At 42.3% G+C, this 12154-nt stretch overlaps 1 protein-coding gene across 12 annotated transcripts in view; it reads left to right on the forward strand.

The window, feature by feature from the left end:
• Positions 1–12154, forward strand: part of msi2b (musashi RNA-binding protein 2b) — a 297133-nt gene that overhangs the window by 233876 nt on the left and 51103 nt on the right. For all 12 annotated transcript variants that reach the window (XM_072691943.1, XM_072691935.1, XM_072691931.1 and 9 more), the window contains exon 9: positions 2282–2396. In XM_072691943.1, coding sequence (XP_072548044.1) covers positions 2282–2396 — 115 coding nt within the window. The remainder of the gene's footprint in view (positions 1–2281; positions 2397–12154) is intronic.

Consider the following 12154-nt stretch of genomic DNA (forward strand, 5'->3'; position numbering starts at 1 on the left):
TTTTTCCATTCACCTGAAAGTTCCCTTTTTGGAGATGCTAATAAGCTAATGAGGTATTTGGGTGACATTGACAAAATACTCTTAAGCAGCCAACATGTGGAGAATGTGAATGTGTGTTTTTTTTTCGACTGACATATTTCCGCTTGTCTGACAGAATCTGATCACAGGACACACATTCTGTCCATTCTGTCCATCCATTAAATGGGGATGATATCCGTCTCTGACCACCTCCGATTGTGGTTTGAGTGATTCCGTCGCAATCCGGTCACAGTGCGTCTTGGGGATGTTTACACCTGGTTTTTCAGGACAAATGAAATCCGAACGTGATCCGATCAGCAAAAACACTGTTAATATCAGATAAAAGGGGCTCTTAGAGTCCCTTAGTCGAGACAGAGAGCTGTCTCAGGAATACAGGTTTAACTTTTGATTCAAGTTTAGTGGATTTGTTCCAGTTTTTTGATACAGAATTAAAATCGGAACGCCTTTACGGCCTATTATTGTGGAAATCTTTCAGTGTTCCCGCACATCTGCATGCTTCATATGAGTCTCGTATCTGCCGGCAGGATGTGTGTACTCTGTCTGCTAGTCTGCTTCACCCCCCCGTGGGGTTAAGTAAGGGCTTGCCTCTCTCTCTCAGATGGATGAGCCTCATTGCAGTACAGTGGCAGCCCACGTGCTGCACAATATGTGCCTGTTTGGAGTTGATATATAGGCTATGTGAGTCAGAATGCTATGGAGGCCTGCTGGCATCATTCCAGTATGTATCCAAGCCCTGATGGTGCTGCATCTCAACGGCCCTGTTTACGTTTGGCGCGTGGTCGTGTCTTGTGTTGTTTGGCGCTCAGACACTTAGCAGTGCATTGAGAAGGAGGGTGAAATGTCAATCAGCACGACAGGGAAACTAGCGTGCGATGGCGGTGGGCTCAGACAGAGGGGTGGGAGGGGGGTTTGAAAGAGAAGAAAGCGCCCCGGGTGGAATTGGTTCGGTGATGAGGACCAGACGAGAGCAGTGAGACGGAGAGAAAGATGGGAACATTTCTCAGGAAAAAAAAAGATGTTAAAAAAAAATAAAAAAAAAACTTTTTTGCCTGGAGACACTGCATGGCATGCCTCGGCAAACAGGCACACACATAAACTCACTGTTAGCATTGTGGAGCCATTGGGGCCCCGTCGAACCATCTGAGGAATATAAATGCTGCAATTCCACAGACGCAACAGGGAGTTTGTTTCATTTTCTTTTGTTGTGCTTTCATTTCAGAAACGACTGATCCACAGTCTGCAGAAAGAATGCGTTCATCTGCGGTGTCACACTGGGTCGAGGGGTCAGGTCGGAAAGCGTAAAAACTCTAGTCTAGTTTGTTTAAGCTCCGCGATCCTGGAGTAGGCCTGTAGTAATTGGGTTTTCTTGTGTCTCTATTTACTTGGATGGTCCATTGTAGATGCCTCTTTTTTTCACGGCCCAAACAACTGTATGCAAGTATTTCACATTTTTGTGTTTGTTTATTCACGTTGCTTTTGGAGCGTAATGGCATTTAATCAGCATCATGTCTTTAGTTTCTTTTTTAGGACTGATGGTACACTCTAGGTGCTTTAGCTAACAATCATGTCTGAAAGGACAGCGCTTGTGAACTGTGGGCTATAAGGGTCCTCCGACACTAAAACAGAGTATGGGATCTCAATTATCCCAAATCATTTTTAACGCACCCTAAACCTGGCTGTCCTAACACAAACGTGGGTGCTTTGAGTTGTGCTCTGCTTCTCATTATAGGGAATGGGGTGTTTGCTATTGTTCTGTATGGACATGTTAAATGCATCACTTTCACAGTCAGCAAGCCATTAGTTCGAATCCCGGTCATGTTGCTAGCCATCGGCAGCCGGGGCCCAAAGAGAGCACAACTGGCCTTGCCTTCTCCAGGGTGGGTAGATGGCACTTTCTCCCCACATTCCTCCGAGCACATTTTGTTGCCCGGTGGTATTGTGCCAGTTAAAAAAAACTAAGAGGCGAACGTGTTGGAGGACGCTTGTCTGTCTTCACCCTCCCAGTATCAGGAGCATTGCATGTGATATGGGGGAGAATATGAATGGGTTGCATAATTGCATAAGTGTTGAGAAAATTGGTAGAAAATTAGAAATAAAAAAAGAATATCACACACTACACGTGTAGTTGGGTTTTACATATATCTTCATTGTCTGCAGGACTGGAGACCACTGGAGCAGAAGCAGTCATATCTGCAGCTACACATGTACTTTGCCTGATAGTTGTTGTGCTCTCTGTCCACAGGTAGAATGTAAGAAGGCCCAGCCCAAGGAGGTGATGTTTCCTCCAGGGACGCGAGGGCGAGCCAGGGGTCTGCCCTACACCATGGACGCCTTCATGCTAGGAATGGGCATGCTCAGTAAGAGAATTCTCCATATCACTTAATACACTTTGTTACTTTGCTTCAGGTTTTAAGTACCATTGGAACACACCAGCTTCTCTTAACGTTATGCATGACTTTCCTAACCAATGGGTTATGACAGAAATGGAGATTTCATTATGCTTCAGTTACGGTTATCTGTACACAGTGTTCCATTGTGTCTTTAATCAGAATACTGATACAGTGATGCTCTCAATAAAAAAGAAGTGATGGTTTGAATAGCTTTGCTATAGTATATATAGTATATATTGAATAGCTTTCTCCTATAGTTCAAATGTTCCACTGTATATTGATAGTATATACAGTGTAGGAACGGTGCTGCTGGTTACCTGTCAGTGACATGCTGGAGCTGGATCAATATTTAATTATATGACAGAAGTACTGGAACCGAAACTTTGCCACGTTTTGTTCTTGAAGCGCAAAAATGTTTCACTGTGATAAAGATCTCTCCAGCCAGGCCTGAGTTTGATGTGCTGGAAAAGGTTAAGTTCATCACTTTACACGAAAAGAACAAAGCGGTGTATGGCAGTGTTGAAAGAGGCAGATGGGGGGAAAGGCAGCAGAGGAGTGAAAGTGCTCCTCAGAGAGGGAGCTGAGTGCGGCAGCGCTGACACTGGCTCTGCTTTAGAGTTAATGCTGCCACGCTCGGCTGGCATCTCCACTGTCGTCTTGCCAGTTTGAAATCCCTTAGCATTTCTGATGGGAGCCTCACTCAGGAATAACGTGGAAATGTGTTCCCCACACATGCATGTGACCTCTCCCTCTCTTTCCGTCTCTCTCTCTGTCTGTCTCTCTCAAACCCGTCACACACAGCCACCCGCTCGACATCCGCTAAGCTTTTTTTTTTTTTTTCTTCTCTACACATTTGAGGACAGGACATGCAGCTGTAGACATGACCCGCATCCCCCCCCCCCCTCCCCACACCCACCGCCTCCAGTACACACACTCACACACTCTCCCCCCCACACCAGCATCTCTTCCTCTATCCCCACTCAGCTCCAGTGACAAGAGATAATGACTGTGAGATTGATCGGCTGCTGAAAGTAACTGAAGCAAATAAATCGTTTGAAGCCTGGTGCAGAATGCGAATGGCGACTAATGGGGGAAGCTGCAGGAAAGGGCGTCCCGGCCGTAATTTGGCTTGATGAAGCATTCTCGCCAGGCCGCAATGAAATATGTTATTGATATTCCAGCCAGCTCGGCTAGCACCATCTCCACCAGACCCGCTACTCTCACCAGTCCAACTCTCACCAGTCCAACTCTACTCTCACCAGTCCAACACTCATCACTGCGGGGTTCTCAGAGAGGTGGACCATGCAAACCAAAGTTAAATGACTGCAGCATTTTATCAGGAGGAGCTTTCAGTGTCCACCCCTAGACTAATCAGGCTGAACGTTTCACACATACTCTTTAAAACTTACCGGCAACAATGGTTCTTTGGAAGGATGCCATAGAAGAAACTCTTTTGCTCCTCTGAAGAACCTTTTAGTAAACTGTTCTTGCTCAAAAATAGCACTGCAGGTGGAACCATTTGAAAGTTGTAATGGTGTGATATTACATACATTATCTAAAGGGTTCTGTAAAATACTGAAAAGGATTCTTTGACTGGTTATGATGTTGGAAGCCTATAATACCACCATCTACAAAAGATTTTCCACCAATCTAAAGAACACTTTAACCAGGCAAAGAACCAGTTAAGCTTCCAAAGAGTTATTTAAGGTGTCATGGTTCTATATAGGATTAATGCCATGAAGAGTAGTGATATGTTTGTTTGTTTGTTTGTTTGTTTTATTGGCTAAAAAAGGCATTTTCAACAATATATGGAGGTAAAATTTTAAGAGATTTGTTAAGAAAACATTTTCTCTTTGTGATACTGATACCAGTATTAAAATCCTGTGAATCAACCACTGATCCAATATTTTTCAATGATTTTTTAGCTGAAGCGCAGATGAGTAACTAAACCAACAGTGTCAAACACACAATTTGTAGGGCAGGACTAGCCGGATGAAATTTTACCTCTGGCTCGCTCAAAAAATTTACAGCCCATGTTCTTAATGCCGATTGAGTTCAGGGCGCTAATTAAACTCCACTCTCTTTAACCACACGGACATTGACCTGTTGGCACAGTCTGGTACAGTCTGCAGCAGAATGAATCAGAATTTGCAGCTGGGGAGTGGGACAACAGACACCCGGTAGCAGAACCAATCAAAATCTCTGTTTCAGTGAGACATTTCCCAAACCGTAAACCTGCACGATTTTGTGTCTGGTGAGAAACTTCTTCAACTTAGACACATCTCTGTGTTTTTCCAGGCAGTGTTGCCTTTGCTACGTGCCAGATTAATTTTTTCCCTCCAAGTCTATCAAAAATCAGCTAGATGGTAAACACTTTCCGAAATGCAAAATGAAAATGGATACTTTGGAGGATCATGTGATGTAAACATTCAAGCACTGGAAACTTTATTACCACTTGTGTGAAAGTTTCATAAATAAAGAGGCATGTCAGAATTTGTATTTTATAAGTCAGAGAAAACTAGTCATTAGTCAGTCAGTCAGCTGCTGTTCCAAAAGCATGCTTCAGTCAAATTGTTCTAATATTATGTAATTCATCATTAGCGAACTAAGAGTTAATCTTACATTACATTAACGCAAAGTTTGGTTTTCCAAGAAAAAATGGTTCTTGCCATATCCGTTACGACAGATTCCTTTACAAATCTGTCAAATCGGGGTTACTCTGCTTATTGTTTGAGATCCAATTCAGCAATTAAATGGCAATGTATGATTTCCATGAAGTCTATGAATCTTCAGTGTATCTCCTCCACCAGTGTTTTAGAAACAGCAAACGGAGCTTTAAAGGTTAATGTTAGTTTGTGACTCTAATTTGCTTTTTGCCACTGAATTTTTCATGATATGTTAAAGATTTCACTTGACGCCAATTTGATAAGGGCGCTTCGTCTCGGATTTCCTGCTGCATCGACACTTGACTGATGAAATTCTTTGGCGGAGAGCATGTCGTGACCTTATTAGGATTTTATAGCAGATCAGTATGCCAGTGTTGAACAAACAGAATGAACGAAGGAGATGAAAATGAATGAAGTGGAGGGAAGCAATGAGGAAGAGAGTGGGTTAAGAGTGTGTGAGCTCATTCGCTCGCGAACACACTCTTATCTAAATGAAATTGGAAAAGCAGGACAGCGAAACATTCCTTTTGGTAATTTGCATACAAAAATCAACAAGGCTCATTATTCAAGGAACTGTAATTCCTTATGTGGCAAAATCTCATTAGAGCTGCACTCGGAGCGCTCATGTTTACCACACCTAATCGAGCCATTTATCTTTATTGTGTTAAGCCTCATGTATGTTTGCTGAAATTAATACACATCTCAGCCTGCGCAAAGTGCGGCTTTACCAGATGGATAATTGATTTTAAAGTGAATCCGAACTGTTGAGCCATAAAATGGGCACATTAGCATGCATATTAATAACGCAAATAAGAGGGTGAGGCCGATGCCAGTGGGCCAGATTAAGTGACAGCCTTTATTTACCGTGTTGCCAGGAGACGGAGGGTGCTCACTGCACCGGTGACGGAGCTTAATGAGTCTTTTTCCCTGTCCCTGGCCTTCTCTTTCTGTCTCCGGTGTCTACTCGCCTTGTTCAGTCTCGTCCTCCCTCGGTGAGGGTGTGACAGGAACACACAGCCTGTACGCTTTCCTGTTAGCGAGAGGCTAGCTGAGGCCACAGCTCATGCAGCTCATCTGCACCCAGCGTTGTGGTGCAGGCGAGGGACCTGTAGTCTTAATGAGCAGCTTTGATGAAGAGGCTGAGGAATATGAAGCGTTTCTTGCTAAGCGGGTGTTTATACTGCTGCTCATTCACAGAGAGCTTCTGTTCAGACAGTGAAAACTGTATTGATTTTAGCCTGTAAGTAAAAATAAGCTGTAAAACAGACCAATTCCAAAACCTCAGAACTGTTACATAACAGTTACTCATTATGTTTAAACCATCTAACACAAAGAGGACAGCAATACAGTCCGTTAAGATGGACAATAACAAACATTTGCTATTACAGTATTAAAGGTTAGGCTAGGCTTGACCAGGGTCATTACAGTGGCATAAACCATGTTATTTTTTCCCCACAAGCCCACCATTAAAGGACAAAAAATCATTCATTCTGATGCAAAATAATAGGGTTGTAAACCGAATTGTAAATTTTTTGACCCCCAGCCAAAGTCACATGCATAATATTTATGCATTACAGAAATACTCATAAAATGCAATTTTTGGCATCTTAAAACATGGTCAGTTAAAGCTTATGTGACGCTTTGGTAACACATTTGGTTAACACCACATAGGGGCAGCATTTTTAAAGCAGCTGTATGACAACCAAGTTCTTCATAAACCTAAATGAACAGATTGAAAGCTTATTCCAGTGACCAGCAGCTGCTACACAGGATGCTTTTGGTAGTTCTGAAGTAACTTCTCAGCACATTTGAAGACAACTAAGGGTAGTTGGAGTAAGCGCTTGTAAATTTCTATAGAGGTTTATGTCAGTAGTCATGAGAGGCTTAAGTAGGTGTCTGGAAGCCTTGTGAATTGTTAGGTAATGGTACAATATCATCTCAGCTCATAAATGTGCATCGGGTTAGCCAAGTTTGACCTGCTTCTCCCCAGCCAGTGTAGCTATGTGTAAGTCATTACTATAATAACTAATGTGGCTATGCATGCAAATTTGACAACAGTTAGACCATACAAATCAGATGTGGCACTTCAAATCAGAAAGCTCGGCTTAAAAATCAGATCTAAGAAACAATTGGATTTGTCCTACAGTGTGAACAAAGCCTGTGTGCACCAGTTTGGTTAGCATTGAGCTGTGGAGCAGTGGAACTGTCCTGTGGAATGATGGTGCTCCATTCAGTACTTTAGGGATGAGTTGAGGGATGAGGTGGGGTGGAGATCCAACATCCTGACCTCACTGACAGATTACATCCTGTAGAAAGCTTTCCCTGGACAGTAGAGACAATTACTCCAACAAAAACAGGATAAACTCTGTTAATATTGTTGATTTCTGAAGAAATAGTGAATGAGCAGGTGTCCCAATACGTTTTTCCATACAGTGTTTATCAGCTATAGAATTTTAAAATGTACAAATGTAATAAAAATGCATCTTCAGTTGCAGGAACAATCTTAACTTTAAACTGCGTCTATTCCAGTGGTCCTCAGTTGTTGCTGCTCATGTAACATCATGTAAAAGCATAGCGTTGGCAGTGTTTTATTAGTGTTATAATGGCCTTAATTTATTACATATATCTAATTGTACATTTGTAGGGGGCATTTTGCTGTGTGTAGTCTCCATTGTCTTTTCTCTATAGGTAGAGAGGTGTCTTGGTTGGTGAGACTGGAATCTTGGCTTGTTTTGTTTTACCTGCTTTAGGTCTGCTCCAGAGAGTCTGCAAGCTGCCGATAGTGGTATCTGTGGTGTAACAGTAGTAATATGCTAAGCTGTGGTGTATGAGGACAAGGCAGGGCCTTGTGTAGGCCTTCACTTTGCTCATGTTCCCGCAGGCTCTGGCCCTGCCACCACATTAATCCCCACTGTCAATACAGACCTGGCACACTACATTCATAGTAAGCTCTTTAAATATCACAGGAAAAGCCCATGTCATGTATATTTAACTAGGGCATCTGGCTCCTCTTTAGGAGAGTACACAGCGCAGCTGTATTCACAGGGGGGAAAGGACAGGGCTCTGTAAACAAACGATACAGCAGCCAGAAATGGCACAGGTAAAGGTGGCTTCTTGTTTATAGACTAACCCAGACTAATCATTGAATTATCTTTTCATACCATGGCTGGCCAGGAAGGACCAGAACTGAGATATATTCGGTTAAGTATTTGATGGAAGAACTATGAAAGTAGTTTGATGAAGATGAAGCTATTGTAGATTAATGAGGTACAGAGATCACCTTAAGATAAACAGTAAGTTATGCTTTTATAAGAGATATTTCTCCTCAGAGATGTACTATATGTGGACACCCCTTCTAATGAATGCATTTAAATTGCATCTATAGCTGACTTTGATGTGCAAATGAACACACACAGTCTATGCAGTACCTGTAGCGAAGTATTGCCAAGCCAGGTGTGGGCTAGAGGGGTATAAATCTTCCCAGCATTGAGCTGTGGAGCAGTGGAACAGTGTTTTCTGGAATGATGGTGCCCCATCCAATACTTTTGGATTGTCGCTAAGCGCTATCAAATCCTCACAACGATGATTCCGTATCTAGTAGAAAAGCCTGCACTGGGCAGTAGAGACCGTTACTCCAACAAAAGCAGGATAAACTCTTTTGAATACCCCTAATTTCAAAAGAAACAATGAATGAGCAGGTGTCTTAATACGTTTGTCCATATAGTACAGACATAAATAATGTCTCCTCAGGAATCTCCAAAACAGATAAACAGCAATGGACTGACTACCAGAGTCCAGACCTCAAAATCATTTGTCTGGAATGAAAATGTCCAAATCTGAACTTTGGAGATTATTTCTTTGACAAAGCTGAAAGTAGTGGGCGATATGGTAACAATATTAAATCACATTATTTAGAGACGTTTTCATGATGCACAATATTTATCACAATGCCCGTGATTGCAGACAAAATGCATCAGTAGCCTTAGGTTCTTAAAAACTGCTATTCAGTTTGTACAGAGATTTGCTGCACTTCCTTTAATGAAACCAGACTAATTACACTGTTTATAGTGCACTGCAGTTGATCCGTGTTCTTCAAGCACTGAAGATATCCTTGATATACTTACAAAGGCATATTGTGTATTACGATCACAGTATGATAAATATCTTGCCTACCTCTAATTAAACACTAGAAGCTATAGAAAAGGCAAGAAATGTATGTAATATGTTTAACAACTATGTGTGTTTGTGTTATTTTTTTATTAAATAAATGCTGACACATTAATAAGCAGTATTTAATGGCTTTTATTCAGTACTCATTGCTGGAATACTAGCCTTTATCGTTTGGCAAGGCCAGACACTGTGAGATTTATCTCTTTAGTTATATGGTTCATGCCATCCCCTCAAAGGTAGTCTTTAATGTTAACCCCGATCATGTAGCTTTAGGCTACAAGTGACACAAGAATTCCTTTGAGAGATATTGAGCAAAGATGGGGAAAAAAGTCTGTAAAAGCAACTTCTGTTAAGCCTTTACTAAAATGCTGAACCACTCTAAAGGAACTTTGACAGGATCAATTTCTTCGCCGAGCACTTTCCACCAGTCGGCCTTTCCACTGTCAAACTAAATTGATCGGAGTTATGTCTGGCCTCACATAGAGTGGCGCATGTTTTCGCTGCACTAAAACTGCCTTGCGTTTGTGGCTGCGAGCCAAGGATAAGCCACTGGCGATCTCTTGTGTTGGGTTCTCGCTGTGCGCAGCCAATGCCAATATCATTGAGATCTTTTAGGGCTTTGCAGTGGAGGTGGAGACTAGAGCTCTAGCAGGAAGAAAGGCAGGGCAAGTGACTTTATAAGAAATGGTCAGACAACAGGCTTATAATGATGCAACAGCTTCGGACTCCCAGACGTATTTAGGTCTACATATGGTGGGGCACATTCATTCACGTAAACTGTTTTCCGTGGCTGCTTTGAAGGCTGGCCAGATAATTAGTGTACAGGCGCTTGCTGTAATAATGCATTGTGACAGAATAAGAACAATGGCTCTGTGGGCCCTCGGCTTAGCGTGGAGCCACGAGAAGTGGCCGCTCCTCGGAGTTGGCAGCGAGACAACTTGAGCATGTGTGTTGGGTCTCATCCCACTTGTTTTTTTTACAGCACCACCAGGATGCGTTCCAACAGAGACAGGCTTGCAAATACTGCTGATCTGCTGTTTTCCTCACCATGAAAGAGTCAACAACGTATTTCAGAAAATGAAAGAGACACCAGGATGCCAAGCGGTGCACCAAAATTGCCTTCTTTAAAAGTTCTGCCTCAGCAAAGAGGCAGTGGGAGGGGGGGATTCTGCACCAGCGCAACGGTGTGCTACTTCTGTCTTTCACTCCACTTTGGAATGACTTCTGCAATCGCTCGATCATATTCCCGTCATTCTTGCGGTCGGACTCGGGCAGTATTAGCGTGCGAGGAGCCGCGGCTCTGCGGCTCAGAAAGACTCTAATCCGCCATGTCCTGGCACAACTATCGGCTTGCCATTGTCTCGCGCTGTCGTGTCCTTCATGATCGATTAGCCCAGGCTATAAAAGAAAGGTTATCGATCAATGACAGTGGAGGTAAGGGGGGGGATGGGTATAGAGCGAGGGAGAGAGAGGACAGCAGCGAACACGTCCACTTTCACCGTCAGCCGAATAGAGGATGAGCTCCAGGGAGGGACTGCTATTATTTCTTATGATACTTATACTGCTCATTACCTCAGAGTGTGCTTCCCCCCAGTCCTGCTAATCTGTTATCTAGAAGCTATTTTGGAAGGATGTGTGTGTGTGTGTGTTGGTAGGAGAAGAGAGTTTCAGAGGGTGTATATATTGGAGAGGAACACTGCTGTGCATGTATGAGCAGGTGCATGTGTGTTAGGGCTGCACACACACTCATTTGTTAATTGTTATCGGGATAGATGATAGATGACGTTGCAGTACTGTTAACAGGCTTGGGATGAATCAGTGGATGATGGCATGGATCCGATATATATATATATATATATATATATATATATATATATATATATATATATATATATATATATATATCCTGATGTCAACAGAAAATGGTGGATCAGATGTAGGAAAGGTGGGGGGGGGTGTAAAGTAAGGTGCTTCAATATGAAAAGGTTCATTTCAAAGTTTAGTCATTTTTAAAGAGTAAAGGTACTGATATGATATTGAAATCTCGACGGGGTGTCCAATCAGAAGTGGCATCAGCAATATCGGATCAGTATCGTCTGATATTCTCAAAAACTCAACATTTAAAGTAGGTATTGCATGATCTCTAGTGCTTATACTATCCTGACCAATCACAGACTGCATGTACACCTGGTCACTTACTGTGACTAGTGTCTAGATTGTATCCTGATAAGATTTTAGTCACATGCGTTTACACTGGGAAGTCGGATGTGTCTCTGGATGGTCAGACTGAAATCTGATCACTGTGTGTGATGGAAGATGCAAATGTGCTCATTGTGAGTCAAGTGGTTTGAGTGATCAGATTTGTATTTTATGTGGCTTGACCTTATCCGGATTCCATCTCAATTTTCCTGATATTCAAGACGCATAGTGTGACCAGGTGGAAATGGGGTCGCAGACTTTTTAGAGTGGCAACAAGGTCCAATGAATGTAAATAATTTTGGTTAAACAACAAAATACCAAGATTTTAACTTTGTCGCATTGAGAGTTCCCCAGTAGATTAAGCCGTAATAGTTTTTAAAGAAGAAAGATAAAATTGCTATTGGCCGATATTGAAATATCAGACTTGGTATCAGCCAGTGCTCTAATTTTCTATATTGGTTTTAAGGTTTTAAGACTGAATCAACACAGGCTGATGCTTAAGGTTTCAGTATCAGATCAGTATTTTAAAATCTGTGTCAATGGATCCTCAAGGTTTCAATATAGGTATCAGGAAAGAAAGAGATATTGCATGATCTCTGGTCTGGAGCATCCTGACCAATCACAGACTTTCTTAGAGTGGTTCGTTGAATCATGACAAGAAGATATAATGAATCTAAATAATTTTGGTCA

The sequence above is a fragment of the Salminus brasiliensis genome, chromosome 11, assembly GCF_030463535.1.
Source record: "Salminus brasiliensis chromosome 11, fSalBra1.hap2, whole genome shotgun sequence".
NCBI classification, from domain to species: domain Eukaryota; kingdom Metazoa; phylum Chordata; class Actinopteri; order Characiformes; family Bryconidae; genus Salminus; species Salminus brasiliensis.